The 17,496-nt window shown below is 41.1% G+C and overlaps 1 protein-coding gene across 1 annotated transcript; it reads left to right on the forward strand.

Moving 5' to 3' along the window:
• The first annotated feature begins 527 nt into the window (after positions 1-527).
• LOC121986593 lies at positions 528-16,138 on the forward strand. Its single transcript, XM_042540552.1, has 3 exons — positions 528-650; positions 732-908; positions 15,899-16,138. The coding sequence occupies exons 1-3, from the start codon at positions 528-530 to the stop codon at positions 16,136-16,138; spliced, it is 540 nt and encodes a 179-aa protein (XP_042396486.1).
• The last annotated feature ends 1,358 nt before the right edge of the window (positions 16,139-17,496 follow it).

Below are 17,496 nucleotides of genomic sequence, written 5' to 3' on the forward strand. Positions count from 1 at the left end.
TAAGGATTTAAGTAAGAAGTTTAGATTATTTCTCACCGTAGCTTTTCCTCACCCGGAAACCAAAACCGCCGAGACTTTTCTTCTTCCCCTCTTCCTCCATACCAAGTTAAGGGTCAAGGAACATCTTCCATGGACACTACGAAAAAGGTTCTTCTTCAGGCGAGGCGAACGCGTATTTAAGTCGAGCAGCGATTTTCCCTAGCGGTTAGAATCAGAAGAAAACCTGCGAGGTAAGAAACCCTCACCGCAGATAATTGCTCTCGCTTGTTAGTTTTGGCATTAGTTTAGTTCAGTTTTCAGTTTTAGGGTGTGCATTTAGTGCACACCAAGCATTCGGTAGAATACCTAGTTCAAGAATGCACCGGTAGGCCCTAACAGATGTAAAATGTACTAGAAATATTTTATTCAGTTTATTATCAGTTATTACAGCTATATGGATCAGATATCCATTGGGTGGGCTCCCACAGTAGCCTCTAGGTTCAGATAACCTAGGAACAAAAGAAGAAAGCAAAATAAAACAAGATTCTATGTTTGACGCTTCTTCCATGCCATCATCATCTAGTAGGGGTAGTGGAGAGGATACAAGGAAAAATAGAATGCTGCATGGACGTACATCCAAGGATTCTGGGAATGAGAAAAGAAAAATCCAGGTTAGCAGATATTATGTTGATTATCATGCATTATTTTATCTTAACCTAGCAAATAATGCTAAACTTCTTTCTTTATGCTAGAATCCAAAAGAGCTCCAGTACGGCAAAGTATCTGCTAAAGAACTGGTGCAAGCAGTTCATGACATGCTTTCAACTGCTGGAATAAATATGGATGTTGACAAGCAAGCACTTCTCCAAACAACTTTAACTCTGCAAGAACAGCTGAAGGAATCTCAAGTTGCCCTTTTGGTCGAGCAGGTTTGTCACAAACTATTCTTGCATTTTCTTTATACAAAAGAAAAGGGACTAACGGAGTGTCGGAGGACACTGCTATGGGAGGTGTGTGTGTGCAAGGGGTTGGAATAAGATCCTAGGGGTCAATGTTTAATTCCAAAGATTTACGTTGTTAGTTTATTTTATGGTTTAGTCCTTAGCTGGTTAAATGTTTTAACCAAGAAAACTATGTACTATTCAGTTTGTCCAGCTTAGGACGACGTGAGGTTAATGTTAAATTGTTTTCAAGTATCTAGAACCCGTCTGTGAGTTGTGGTGCGCCCCAGCGTCGAAAGTTTGAAATCAAAAACCGATTTATTATTGAAAGGATTCGCCTCACGACCCATCCGCAGATTGTCCCGATCACCGAGTATTCCATCTTGAGGCATACAGATGTTATCAGAGTGTTATATGATCGGTCATCCGGACCGATCCAAAGACCGGTAGAGAGTATCCTCGTTGCCTCTGTGTGCCTCGATCGCTATCTGGAGACCGATCTGAGTTACCTCGATCGTCTTGCCGACCGATCTGGAAGCAGGGTACGTAATCGTAGTAGTTCGATCGATCCGCGGACTCCATCAATGCTAGTCGTAGTTATTCGGTTCAGCTCACGGGAGGTCATATCTCCTTAGCACATGTGCACCAACCGAATGGGGCTTCAAATCCTTCCCTTTATAACAAAGATGGGTGTATCGGCTTGTCGATTAACTCACGCTTAGGTGAAATTTTTATTTTACCCGCTTTCCACAAGACGCAAGACAAGAGTTTGTGAGGTTAATGTAGCGTCAAGGTTCGGCTGCAGCTCAGTACCCGTGAGCTCTGGGTTATGTATCAAGTTCTCACTTTACACACACATCGTATTAGCCTACAACTTCAAAGTGTGAACATCTCTCACCCGCTTTTGTTTCAAATTTTCATCGCTATATGTGATGTCATGTTTGCTTTCATGTTGATAGTATTTAATATGTTACCAAAGAGTTAACTATAACATGATAGCCTAGTTATATATATGTGTTCCTCTATTTAGGAAATGGTACGAGGATCGCCCAAATTAAGAAAGCATCAGCGGCCGAGCCTCAAAGATGAGGCGCGTGTGTAGTTCGCTGCCTCCCTGCACCAACACTAGTAGCTCAGCTACAAGCAAATAGTCAATGCCAGCCAGGAGATAGCCTCCCTTAAAGGCTAACCAACAGACCACTCCCCCAACACCCAAGACCGAACCACCACCTCAGAATCATGCAGGAATGCCCGCCTGCAAGATCATTCCCAGAGCTATAGTAGTGTGGGCTAAGAGAGAAGCCACCTCATCCAAGAGACCAAGTCTTGAGAACTTCTCGTGTACCAGCGATCCATGGGATGCCTGCATGGTTTAAAAAACACCTGAAAGCACGTATGGAGCTTCTAGACCGGCCAGAGCACGGGGTGAAGTGTGTGCCTCCTTCGCTTAATGGTGAGACGACGCATGTGGTGGAGCGGATTAAACCGGCGCCAAAGAAAACTGAGGACATAATAATCTCGAGAAAGAATTTTCGAGGAATTCTTCATGCAAGTCACGAACCGACACTATGTGACGGAAGCCATGACTGTCAGCAACCTACCGCCTCGGGAGGTCAGAAGAAATTCAACAAAGGTCTGCTCGTGTCCGTAACTAGTCGCCTGCAGGAAGTGAACAGGCTGGCGTCAAGACGCTGCACTGTAGATCGAATGTACGGGTGGCGCTCATAGGCCACAAACCACAGAGGAGCTATGAGCAGTGCTCGATCATCTAGCACTATCGCGAATATCACCCAACAAGGTGTTTCACAGAGCCCAAGGGGACAACAGCCTGCATCAGCAGAACAACAGGACACGCCTCCAACTGGAAGGGGAAACGCAAGGCAAGCAAAGGACCCAAAAGGAGGACTACCGAAAATATTCCAGACATCCTAAAATACCATTTAGGGAAATATCATCCAGAGTTTGCCGCATGAGGTTGTTTTGAATGTGACACACATGGCTGGTTGTGTCTTTAACAAGAATGTTTTCTCAAAATTTCACCGACACAAGATGGAGCTCAAATGCAACAAGAACCACACCGTGATATGCAAATTTAGATGGTCCACGTATCAGTCGCAAGGGCATTGTGAAGCCCCACAATTTAACACAAATGCTGTGATTTTCTCAACGACTGTGAGAGGACGTAGCAATGCCTCTGGGGGATGTTGTCACAGGTCGATCAATATTTTACAAAGATAATGCAACTGCCTTATTCGACACATCGGGGCAACTCACCTTATGTATCCAAGGCATTTTGCCGAGAAATTAGCAACAACTCTCCGTAGAGGTACTCAATAGTCATTTCTGACAACACTACCCTCGTGGAGATTATGGCATCTACACACCGCTCAGCAAAGGCTACCATTATAGCAGCACAGAGAACTTTTGGTGATCCGACATAGAAATGATGGATTACGATGTCATCTTTTGGAATGGACGCCGATCACACGGCGCTTCAGCAGAGTGCCGTAAATGTATATCATATTCCAACCGCTGTGGAGTACGCTTTTGAGTACATGGGAAACCAAAGAGAAAAGCTGTGAAGTTTCCTCTCTCAGCATTGTTAATAACAAATGCAATGGATTCAGACGTACGGATTTTAGCAAATGTAGTCGCATAATCGCCAGATAAGAAACTAACAAATATCGAGGTTCAGTCGCCAGATCACCAGTTAGCCTTCCCCGAAGAGCTACCGTGCCAGCACCCCACAAAAAGATTGAATTTGAGATAGAGCCTTCATTCCCGCGACAAACCAACTCAAGGCACCGCATCGATGGCTCTAGTGCGAACCCAAGGAACTTCAGAGCAACACAGGAGCCGACAAGGGTTTCATGATACCTCAGTCACTCACTCAATGGGAGAGCACTGTGTTGTTCGCAGGAAGAAGAAGGATGGAAGCATGCGCCTATGTGGTAGACTACTTGCTCAACCAGTTCACACTAAAACAAGTGCACTCTCTCCCCGTGATAGACGACTGTCAATTTCGCCAAAGTGGTTGCCAGCACTTAAAATTGACTTTCAGACGATATCACCAAAGTTGTCAAGGAAGGTGATATACCCAAAATGAAATTTCTCAGACCAGACATTTGACATTATGAAGTTCAGAAGCTCATGCCTTCGGCGCGACAAATGCCCAGCTACTTTCATGGACCTCATGAACGAGTATTCGTAGAATACTTAGATGTTTGTCATCGCGAACTACTCCATGGCTATTCTTTACTCATTCAGCACTGGAGTAATCATGCAGAGCATCCGAAGACTCAAGCTGTTGCATCCTCACAGTAATTCAATGACGCCAAATTACAAATGAATTTTGGCTGTACTCAAGTAGCCTTCTCATTACATCATCTCCAAAGATGGTGTTATGGTAGATCCAAAGAAGATAGAGTGCGTGGCAACTGGAAGACCCAGAACGCCTAAAGGAAATCAAGCTCGGGATTAGCAGCATCACCACAGGAAATTCAGAGAGGACTTCTCCGCGATAGCCTCCCCACCGATACAACTCTCACCAGAAGAACAAGAATTTCAAAGGATGAGGATCATGAGAACAAACAATGAACTAAAACCTTTGAGATTGACCGCGTTCTATTTTAACTATAATGAAAACACACATACTTTCTCGACATCTACAAAGGACGCCCTGAACCCGGGATTGGGAGCAAGATCGACGCAGCGGCAAGGTGACGCTTATGCCTCCGCATAACCCAAGGATTATGAGAACTATCCCACCACGCACCTGAGCTATGCGCGGGCGTTCGCCTCCACTCAGACATTTGGTGGCGAGCTCAAAGCAGTATATATGATCATCGTTCAGTATTTTTACCTGTATGATCCGACGCGACAAATACAGATGTTGGAGCTGGTCAAGGATTGCGACATAGATATCCTCTACCATCCAGTGGAAAGCTAATAAGGTAGCAGATGACCACAGAAAGTCCAAAGTACACACCTTATTATCTTTAAGTGTGCCTATGTCACCACCCCTAAGGAAAAGAGGATTATGCTTTCTAGTCTCGAGCTTATAGTCGGGCAATTTTCCACTATGTCCTTAGCATCTACCTTGCTTGATGATATCCAGACAAATTGTGACAGGATACCGAATCCAGAAATCAAGCAAGGGCTAGCAGTAATCGTAAAATGGAGAGTTCAGAGTGTCCGCCAATGGGTACCGTGGTGATGCATTGTGTTCCGACCAGGAACTGGCTTAAAAACAAGATTCTAGACGAGGCTTCACAGGACTCTATGCGATGAGTCCTGCTCCACCAAATGTAATGATCAAAGAAACGGATTTTGGTGGCCCGGGATGAAGTAGATATCGCCAGACACGCCAAGATTCTGCCTGTCCGCCGAGGATTAAGGCGTAACATCACCACTGTGAGGAGTTCTATACCATCCGTATCTGCACGGAAGTGAGGATATCTCTATGGACTTCATAGGGATTACCGCAACCACGAATGGTTTTGATGCCATCCGGTAATAATAGCTCTGCTGTGTCGACTAAATCACCCCACTTACAGCTACTCTAATATCCGTATTCATGAGCAAATAGTCTGCTTGTACCAAGGAGATTGTCGTCACATGGAGTCCTACTAACCATTATATCGCATGGAGATGCGAGACGACATCACACCTCCGAAGTGTGTGCGCCACAGTTACGGGCACCCAGCTAAAATTTAGTACGCCTTCCATCCCCATTGTGATGGTCGATCGGAGCGAGAATCAAAATTAAGACATGCTCCAGCGAGCCCTGATTTGTTAGTTGGTGCAACATCCGAGTCCAGCGTAATTCCGTGTATACAACAACAGCTTATCGTGCCACCACTCCAGCATGGCACCTTATGAGGCACCCCATGGGCGAGGGCAGATCACCAACCGGTACGAGCAGAATGTATGAACCAGAGCTCTACGCATCTAGTAGCAGACACCATGCAACACACAGCAGAGATTCGCCAGAGATGAGACAAAGACAAGAGTCAAGAGCTTACGCCGATACACCCACGCCAGCACCTCAGAGTTTTACTGGGACAGCTTTCCTCATAGTAGCTCCCACAAGGAGCCTGCTTTTGGGAAGAAGGGCAAGCTAGCTCCCGACATGTGGGACCATACTCATCAAGAGAGTGGGCAAGGCAGTGCTATGAGCTAGAGCTACCTCGTAGATGTCAGTCGTCTACAACGATTTATGTCTCCATGTCAAGAAGACATTCCGCATCGCCACTCCAGTGATTGAGCCCCGCTTGGTACAGTCCGTGATGATCTCAAATTTATTTACGCCTACTTATTCAGATAATAGACCGAAAGAAGTAAAGAAATTACTTAAACAAGGAAGTACCATTAGTCAAAAGTCAATCGGCAAATCACACAAAGAAGCAGAGGCGACTGGGAGACAGAGGTCAGCATTATATTTAAGTACCTGTAATTGTTTTAAGTTCGGACAAACTTTTATATGCATGATTGTAAAGCCTTAAAATTTTAATTTATTTTAGAATTATTCTATGATTTTTCTGAATTTTAGATGGTTTTTCCCGAATTTTCCAGGAAGAAGTAGCAAACACTAGAATCAAGAAATAGCTTAAAGTGAATCGAACCAGACCTATGGTGTAAGGATATAATGTTAGTAACCAGCTGATTCTCAAATAGGCCGTGTTGAAAGAAGAGAGAATCAATTATATTTATAATTGATTTGATGAATTAATTAGTAAATATAAATAAGGATTTATGAGAAGTTTGAGATTATTTCTCACCGTAGCTTTTTCTCACCCGAAAACCCAAAACCGGCTGCAGACCTTTCTTCTTCTTCCTCTTCCTCACGCATCTACGTCAATTCAAGCTAAGGGTCAAGGGAACACCTTCCTACGAATAATTCCAACACTAAAAAGGTTCTTCTTCACGAGAGGAAAGCGAGACGTAAGCGGGTCTGTCGAACGGAGCAAGCCCTTAAAACCTAGCTGTTAGAATCGTAAGAAAACCTTGGCGATTGAGGTAAGAAACCCCTCACCTGCAAAGAGACCTGTTCTCGCTTGTTAGTTTTGGGCGTTAGTCTCAAGTAGCGTTCCACGCTTAGCGAGGGTGTGCTAGTGCACACTGCCATCCTAGAGAATACCCAGTTCAAGAAATTAAAGAGGGTGCCCTAACAAGATGTAAAAATGTACTAGAAACATTTTATTCGGCTTATTATCGCTATTACAAACATATGGATCAGATATCCATTGGGTGGACTTACAAGAGTTCTAGGTTCAGATAACCTAGAATGCTGAAAGTAAACAAACAAGATTCAAGATTTTACTTTTATTCGGCCATAATTATATACTTGGATCAAAGTATCCATGGCTGGACTCCCACAACCGCCCTTAGGTCTTATAACCAGCAACCCTCGGGCCGGATTCGGAACTTGCAACCCGTGGGGTCTCAGAGGGATGCGCACAAGAAGTACAAATATGGTGCCCAAAGAATATGTTTAGTATTGTATCTATTATTATATATAATTTTCCAAATATGTAATCGTTGATAAAACACTAATCAGCTCAGCCAAATAATTATCTCGCTAAGTTCATGATTTGAGTTCATGGACCGCTAGGATGTATAAGCCTACGACTAGCCCCAAGATTCATGTTTAGTTTCGCATACAAGAGATGTTATTCTCGCTTATTTGTATGCTATGAACAAGCTTCAAGACATGTTTGTATGCCATTAGCGTTGTCATATGCCCGCTTTTCAAATGAAGATGTTTGAAACATAATCGCATCGCTGTATGTTTTTGTGAGGTAGATGGTTTCTTACTAAGCAGCTTCATTAAAATACTTTTCTATATCGCGTATAAGGTGTAAAAGAAAAGTGGACCAACGGAGGCCGGAGGACAATGCTATGAGGTGTGTGTGTGCAAGGGTTTGGAATAAAGATCCTAGGGTCGAAAACAATTTAATTTACATTTACGCAGTTAGTTTTGGCCATGGTTTAGTCCTTAATGTTAAACAAGTCAATCCAGAACCACGCATTATCTATCATTCAGCTTTAGAGGCATGGTTAATGTTAAATTGTTTTTCAAGCATTCAGAACCTATGTCTGTGAGTTGTGGTGCGTCCTGGAAGGCTCGGTAAACAATGTTCCGCTAAGTTACTGTATCCCAGTTGGCCGTCCTGGATCCCAACAGGGACATCACCCGGAATACAAGCGGAGATCGGGCGCTGCACATGGCTCGCTATATCGTCGGCCTCAAGCCGCTGAAGAGCTGGATGGATACAGAGACGATGGATCTCAGCCTTGGATCGTGCCCAGCCCCCTCGGTGATACATCTGGATCGGTCTCGGCCGCTCCGGTCTGATCTGTCACGATCGATCTTGGGTCGGACACAAGGCAAGCAATCAGTTCCGGAATCCGGTCACGCGAGCATTGTTCGCTGCTTAGTATACAAGTTCCCAGCATGTGTATCGGTTTCGATCCTTCCGGGTCTTAGTTACACCAAAACCTGAATGTGTGATATCCTTTGTATCGCTTTTCGGACAACGTTAGTTACCCGGGTTTTCCCGGATGCTCTGATGAGTTACACTGAGGCGTTGTACGCGAATATACGTTCAGGTACCTGTCCGGTGTTACTAAGAACATTCACACACACATACACACACAAAAGACTTTCAAATAGGTTGTCACTAAGAACATTTAGAACAGTTTTGTTTGACTTTCAGTAGTCGGTTAATCTTTGCTGTTTACCCGTTTGTTTTCATATGATGATAGATTAATATATACGTAATTCTCTATTTACATGGTACGAGGACGCCCAAATAACCAGATCACGTTATATATATGAGTGAGGGCGTCCGTTCTCTCTCTAAGATGGTATGGGGGCGTCCGGGGATCTACCAAGAAAGCCCACTCCATCCCCGTCGGTGTGGTTAAGTTATAGCCTCCCATCTACTAGCCTCCCTCATCTGGCGACTGCCAGGTGCTGAGTGATCGGCATGCCTCATTAAACAACCAAGACGACTACACCAAGTCGCTCTCCGAACCTCACGACTCCAAAGAATCATCGAGAGTAAACTACCGATTGCCTGCGATACGAGTCCAGTATGGCCCGAGGCCTAAGAAGCTTACCTTATCCAAAGATGCAGAAATTAAGCCCGAGCACCAAATAACAGAACCGGATGTGGGGCAGTTTAAAAATCGAAAGCACGATGGAGCTCAGATCGCCACCGTAACGCTAAGGTGAAGTATATCCATTTTGCCGCATGTGGTGGGAGGTTAAGCAAAACATGGGTGGCCAGTATATGACTGAGCAACCAGAAAAGCCTTCGAGGAATTCTTTCACATCACAACCGACTCTCCATGACGATGGTTTGAGTTTGCACATCATCAACCTAAGTCTGTGAAGGTAGTGAAGAAATCAAAACAGGTTATTGGTCGGTCCAATCAGTCGGCTCGAAAGACGGCAGAAACCAGTATCGCTGACGACGAGATGCATGCATCTGAGCGAATGTGGTGCTGCCGTAGCACAGGCTACAAACCCGGAGGAGGAGCTAGTGAGTAGTGCGATCCTGATCACCCACGAGCTCTCCGGCCTGAATGACAAGACGCAGAGGTTCCCAGGGAGCCGGGACAAGCTAGCCGGTACTGGCTCAACGAGTGGATAGCCCGAACGCAAGGAAACAATAAATAGCAAGGACCAAGGTAGGACGGACACCGAAAACATTCCAAGATATCCCAAATGTACTTGGGAAACATCATCCAGAGTTTGTCACAAGGCCGCCAGAGTGGTTGGTACTATTTGGTCACACACAAACATGGGAGGATACAGATGTGTCTAATGTATACCACTATGACACTAAGTCCATTAATAAGATTATGCTTCTCCGTTGGGGAAGATCACAGCTAATTAACTTACATAGTCATCCAAAATGGAATACATTTCAGTGATCCGCGCAAAGCTCATCCCTATGGAGGCACGAGCTTTGCTCTCGTGATCACTTACAAACCGATGATAATGGAGACCATGGGATTTACTTAAAATCCCTCTCCCACTTTAGTTATTTATAAATGAGAAGTTTTAACTATGCTAGCCTACTAAACTTGTAAACTAACATGCACACACAGCACAATATAAAAGCAATAAATAGAAAAACAAAATAAGGGAGTAGTACAGAAGAAAAAAAAAATCTAAGGAGAAGAATGTTTAGCCAGTGGCTCAAAATAAACGAGTTAATTAGAGCCAATGAACAGGATAACAAATTAGCAGATTAGAACCTAAAGATGTTGAATAACACTTTGCAAGATTCGATCCGCGACATAAATAGAATTTTACATTTTGATCCTATATTCCATAAAGGAATGTACATGTATCTAGATCAAAAATAAAATTAATAAAACTCATACAGCTCCTGCTGTATTTAAATACAATCATGCAAACATAGGATGAAAAAATAGGATGGATCCACTAGCATACACGTAAGTGTATCCGATTGCGTCCACTCACACCTTGACATATCACATCAATATCGTGTCAAATTCGACAAACATAATTAATTAATTAGAAAGCTCATTATTCTATATGGTTGGATACTGATCCATAAAAATCAATCCATCCAAATTATATATGTTTTATTATATTATTCATGTAATAAAATTTTTATGTGATTTGACCATTTAGATCGTCAATAAATTATTTTAAAGTATGATTTAAAAGGACAGTTAAAAAAATAATAATGAAAATATCATATATTTTATTGATTTATTTGTTTTTTCATAATTCATTATGAAACGTGATTTGTTTCCATTTGATGTTCAATGTGCAAACTACGTATGGAAATGAATCAGGCTCATTTCAATGTCTCGATGCACCAGGAAAAAATCAATAGGAAAAAGATACTTCCTTAACTTTGGGGTGGGCTATAGCTCAGTACTATCCTAATATAAATCCGTCTCTGAGAATACGTTAAGTTCATGATATGCTCTGAATATATTATGTTCAAGATATGCTATGAATATGTTAAGTCCATGATATGCTATGAATATTTTAGGTTCATGATATGCTATAAATATGTTAAGTTCATGATATGTTATGTCCATGTTCCTGTATGCTCATGTATATGCTCATGATAAAAGTTATTCTTAGGTGTATGTTTATACCATGCAAGTATGCTTATGTTATGCTTATATGCATGCTCAAATAAGCTCATTTTCTTTTCTCTTCTTCTTCTTCAAGAAGATATGGCTACCACAAGAACTCCAAGAGGGATGAAGTATTCGACCACAGAGAAGAGAAAGGGAAGATGCCGACCACACCAAGGAAGAGAGGAGGAGAATAATAGAATATGTGTCTCATGAAGGCACCCCTACCTCCTCTTTTCTTGGTCTAGGTAAATTAGGAAATTTAATTAAAATATTTCCTTAATTTCCCTGACATGATTTAATTGAGAAAAATAAAATAATATTTCCCCAATTAATCTCTAATGGCCAGCCATCGGCCACCTCAAATAGAGCAAATAAGATAATTTTAATCAACAATTAAAACTTCTTAATTTGTCTCTAGACCTCTTTTTAAAAAATATAAAATTTTCCTTTTAAAATCTCTTCATGGTTGATAAATAGAAATTATAATTTTAATTTTATCAACATGTAAATAATTTTAAAGAGAAAATAAAATCTCTCTCACAAATAAGGAAAGATCTAATCTCTTTTGACTGGATCTTTACAAGAGATATTTTTGTAGATTTAATAAATTATTTCTTCCCCATAATAAAAATTAAAATTAAATAATTTGAATTCTTTTTTAATTCTTTATTTGTTGTATTCATTCAGCTTTCCCTCACTGCTTAAGGACCGCCGCAATTACCTACATTCAAGGCGGCTGGTATTGGTCCCAAGCCAGCTTGGAAACCCTAATTTGAGGTGTGTAGAAAGGGTAGGTGGGGTTAAAATAATATGCCTGAGAAACCGAGAGGAAATTGGTTTTGTCCCGAAAATTATATCCCGTGTTCGCCCCTAACACAAAATTATCAATATCACATCATTCCACTACTATTGAACTACCTAAATACTACTCCCAAATTATCAATTTTGGCTGAATCGCTTCTTATTATGGTGTTGTCTCTATGTGTTTAAGATATAGTATGTCCGTTAAATTAAGTGAGTTACGACAACTCATTTAATTAATATCTTAATCCAAAGTGAGAGAACCACCAACCTTATCATCACGTCGATTAAGTCCACATAGGGTTTAACATGGCATCCCTGTGTCCTCTGAATACATTATCAACCTAGTATCTCTAGGACACGTCCTTTATAATCAAATATTACTATAAGACAATCAATTTCAACACTATATATTCGTTTATCTCACCTATTGATAGGAATAATCATATCAAATATCAAATATGATTAAGAGGCACACACTTCCATTAATACATAAAGCAGGTCTTTTGCTTTATAAAGTCGAAAAAACGGACACCTTAAATGGTCCTACTCAATATGATACACACTAAGTGTACTAATATAATTATATAGTCAAGATAAACTAATACCCAATATCACACTACGACCTTCTAATGGTTTGTTCCTTTCCATTTTGGTCGCGAGCTACTGCTTATAATTTATATGAACTGATAACATGATCTTCTGTATTACACCACATACTATGTTATCTAATATAAATTAATTGAACAACTTCTTTTATCATGACCAATTGTGATTCTTTATTCATAATGAATGTTTACAAAGTTTAGGCTTTCAGTATATAACAATATCCCACTTATACTAATGACTAAGTGCCATATCTTCTACCATACATCCGATTATCATCCACAGCCGAAAAGTTCCGGTTTTCCTTTGAGTAGGATCAGTTATCCGTGATTTGGACGATAACTTCTTTCTAACTTCGCTTATCGCTTCGCGATCAGGTGGTGGTACTCTTATATGTTACCTACCTTTATGTGGCTCGTGGTTCCCGAAGCAGTATTGTATCACAATAAATTGTGATGACTTTGGCAAACCAGAATCACATCTAAGTCCATTAGAAAGTTCCTCGAGCCATCACTTGCTTTAAATTTCACTTCGTCGAGCTTCATACTATATTTGAGTCCATTTCGGCCGCGCACTCCTCCTTGAAATTCCACCTCCCAAAGTAAAACACATAGTCTGATGCATCATACATGGTGTCCTATTGGAAATGCGATGCAAGTCGAATCGTCTTCTGGTAAACTAGTATATAACTCTAGTCCCTTCCGTACTAATATATATAATGCTTTACCTAGTGCTTCCCGAGTTACTCGATCCTGATATTCTCTGATATCGCCAAAAAAATCGTGTCGTGTCTCGTCACACAGTTGATACATAAGGCTTCTACACTCAAGGCATAAGGGAATCCTTTATGTCTATCTCCTCAAGTCTAGGAGACATCTCTCCTTAGATAAAGTTATTCCATGCCCCAAAGGTAAAAACCTTCGAATTGCTTAAAACGCAAAGATTGTATCTATGGGAGTCACACAACATTCTCTCTGGATCCTTATTACTTTGATCCCGCGAATATCTCCTAAGTCCTTCGTATCAAATTGTTTGGACAACTATACCCTTACGCCCGATAACAGATAATACCTTGACATTGTTGTTAATTAACAAAATATCATCTACGATACAGTACAAGAAATACCACGCTCATATCTTTATATAAGACTCATCCGACTTGAACTTAAATCCATATTATGACCGACCGATCATTACCGGATGTTCCAAGATCCAAGAATTCACCAGCTTGGGCTTCACCAAATGGACCGATTGAGCCAGTATGCTTTTGACTTTTTCAATGAAAACGCGTGTTTATATGGATTTTCTTCAAGACTTCCATTAAGAAAAGTCATCTTGACATCCATTTGCCAAACTTCATAATCCATATGAATGGATAAGAGTAACCGGATAGACTTAAGTATGGCTGGCTACCGTGAAAAGTTTCATAATCGATCATTTCTACGGTAACCTTTGCACAAAGCCCTAGCTTTCAAGGTTTCTACCTTCCCTCCCTCTTTTCCTTGTGTAGATCCACTTGCATAATCAGACTGATCTGTCTTCCGCCGGAAACAGACTCTATTGTAATCGCCTTGTTTGCACGTCTATATATGAGTGGTCCGTTAACATGTCGAGGATCATGTTCATGCGGAATCAGTCCGAACTCTCAAAATATAATCTCTGTGGCAGTTTTCAAGGCTCCTTCAACCCTCTACTCACCCACGAGCACCTTCGCTCGTTGTCATCATTGCGCTGTGTTTTGCAGTAGTACTTTGCATCTTGCAATCGGTACTAAAGTACGGTCCTCTTAGTTCTTCTAAAACAACTTTACTACTGAGCTTTGATCTATTATATAGTCTCTTCTAAAAACTGGGCATTGGTGCTTAGGTCTTTAGGACTATAAAATAAACCTCCTTTCGCCTTCGGGATATCTACAACAAACTCAACATCGCAGTATTGAGACGTCACAACATCTGGTTTGGTGTATTTCTGGTTTGGCGTACCCACCCACCCTAATCCGAATGTTTCGATGATGGTGGGTTTGTCCATTCCACACTATGGAGAAAGAACTGATTTAGAAGTACCTAGTTTGATCATACTGTTACATACGGAGCATATCCCAGCGATTTGGTATTTCTGAATAACTCATCATCGATCTAACCATTTCCATAGAGTCATTCCTCTGCCACCATTCTCTAGTTCGCTAGTGTGCGGCATGATAGTGGAATTGAACTCCGACTGATAAGTAATTCCCTAAACTCTCCAAAGAGGTATCTACTACGATCTCACAGTAGAGTCTTGATACTTTTACCAGTCGTCGCTCGCTTCTCCACAGCCTCGTACCAGACACCTTATCACAACTTATCAAAGCTTTCTCCGACCATTTAGGTATCCATATCTTGAATAATCATTCAAAGAGACAAAATATTCAAACCCTTCACTGACGAACACGGGACAAAGTAAACTACACTTCTTTTCTATACCCTCGACGATCTCATTCACCCCAAGGATTCAAATGTTAGAAAATTTTCCAACTCTAATGAACAGTCCAGCGGTTATAGCCTCAATCCTACTTTAGTTATATACGACCTTAGAAGCTCGATCTGCTTGGTTCAGGTTCTTCTTCTTATTAGAATTAGAAGATGAGTTATAAATTCCATTTTGTTGTTTGTCAGGGAAGAAATTGATTTAAAGTAAGGTCACAAAATGCAATGTAACCGTATGTATAATCACGTTATTTCTTTAAACTAATCGTTGAGCGTTCTTGACCCAATATCCATCTAGTAAAACAGCTAAATGAAGCTGAAAAACTGAAATTAAATTTTCTAAAACTGCATACGTAACATAGACATTTTCAAAATTTCTACTAAAGATAAGTAGGAGTCGTCCTTTACCCATGCGCCCACCAGTAGTATATGTGGTGCGACTGAATTTCTCCTTATAGCAGTCGCTCGTGCTCTCTGGAATCTCTGAATCCACTCACACAACACATGATAAAGTGGCTCCGCTGGCTCATTCACGTATTACCTGAGCAGCACGGTAGCCTAAACAATGTCCCACCTCATTACACCAAATCGCCTTATGCCCTTGCGGCGTCTCATTGAAGCTTTTCACACCTCAGCCTTTTAAATCTCAGACTGATTCGAGACTCACTCTTTGTTTCTTCTTCTCTTCTCTCCTCCTGCTTGAAAAACCATTTTCGTATAGTGATTTGTGTACGTAAATAATCCTTCTCAGCTTGAGAGTTCCATGGTAGTTCGCCTCATTCATATTATATTATAGCAGTATGGCTCAGGTAGCGCGGATCATCGATCCGGGTTTTTCCCTCTCCAGGATGATATATCTGTAGATCTCGCCTCGTATGTCAATCGTCTTTGGATATGATCCCCACAGTGAGTACCTCGTACATGGGTGGTATCTTCTCATTGGCCTAGAAGCCATCCTGATGATGACAGGTTCATGATGTAGGTGAAGTCATTGGTATGTCTTATGCAATACATTTCGACATTGAAGCAAAATGTAAAGCATCTACATCCGCTACCCATTTCCTGATTGATCTCCTCCTTGCAGAGATCACCGATAGTTATGAAGTCGCATTCGGCACCGTGATGGAGGCCTTTAGCCGTCTTAAGCTAGCAGCTTTCGGAAGGACAATGTCCGTGTTCCTTTCCAATCTATCTCTGATAATTATTTAGTCAGTAAGCAAAGTATAATGATAACGATGATGACGACGACACGTAAGAAAAGTCATCCTCAAAATCACAAATGACTTTTGGTCAGAACTCTAAAATAAAATTGATTCCTCAAACAATACTATTTTAAATTAAACAACACCTCAAAACACCGTGTATTTTGCATGCCATGGACGTATACTAATTCAACATTTGTAAAAGGTTTAACTCATTAATTTTATTATCCTTCAACTAAATTTTTGAATAAATTAATAGTATCATTTGTCACACAACACAATAAGCAAAGTTCCGGGGAGGATACTATTAGATGTGCCCAAGTGTATATTACATGACACTAAGTCCATTAATAAGATTATGCCCCTCCCGTTGGGGACACGCTCTTAATTAACTTCATATAGTCATCCAATGACGAGTCTCCGCTAGTGATCATGAACAGCTCATCATGCTCATCCGTTCCCACATGAAGGAGTTCTTTTCGAGGCACTTGCACTGCTTGCTGCATCATCTGATCACCTTACCAGCGATAATGGAGACCATAGGATTTACTTAAAAATCTCTCTCCACTTAGTTATTTATAAACGAGAAATTTTAACTATGCTAGCCTACTCTACTTGTAAACGATAAAATAAAAAAGCAATAAATAAAATCTAACGCTTGGCTTGTTCAACTCAATGTGTGGCTCTCATTCCCAAGTCCCATCGGCCTGGTCAAAACCATCGTACATCCATCCTCATCCCAAGTACATCCTCCTCGTTAGAAGGTCCCATACGCACACTCCCATAAATAAAATGCTCCTAGTCTCCACCAAGGCCTTCATTGGTTATGCTATTGCAAGATTCAATCATGACATAAACTTAATTTTACATACAGCTCCAATCATCGTCATTATATACACATATAAATGTACATGTAGTGTGAATCAAAATAAAAATCCTATTAACTAAACACGCACTGAGTTAGCTTTAGTCAAACCTAACAATGTAGATGACGATTACCATACAAATCATACAGGCCCTGGCTTACAGTACTATTGTTTGTCATACCAACACATAATCTCCTAATGGTATGAAGTATAGGTCATCTTAATCACTAACTCGCCTAATATTCTAATGGCATTAACGTCCATAACCTCAAATACGCTGAGGCAAAACCTATTTGTTAAAAACTTAGCAGACTTGGTTTGACGAACCTTAACACGCTCGACATGTTGGTTAAACCATTATTTAGAGGTTTCAGATTTTAGGTACACGTCTCGAGGGGTAGGTGTTCTTTTACCAACCATTAAAGAAACAAAACACGCTTCCAAAAACTTATCTATTGGTGTTCTTTAAGGTTTTACTTCCTTCCCTTTAGGAATCCTA

Source organism: Zingiber officinale, chromosome 5B (genome assembly GCF_018446385.1).
Source record: "Zingiber officinale cultivar Zhangliang chromosome 5B, Zo_v1.1, whole genome shotgun sequence".
NCBI lineage: Eukaryota > Viridiplantae > Streptophyta > Magnoliopsida > Zingiberales > Zingiberaceae > Zingiber > Zingiber officinale.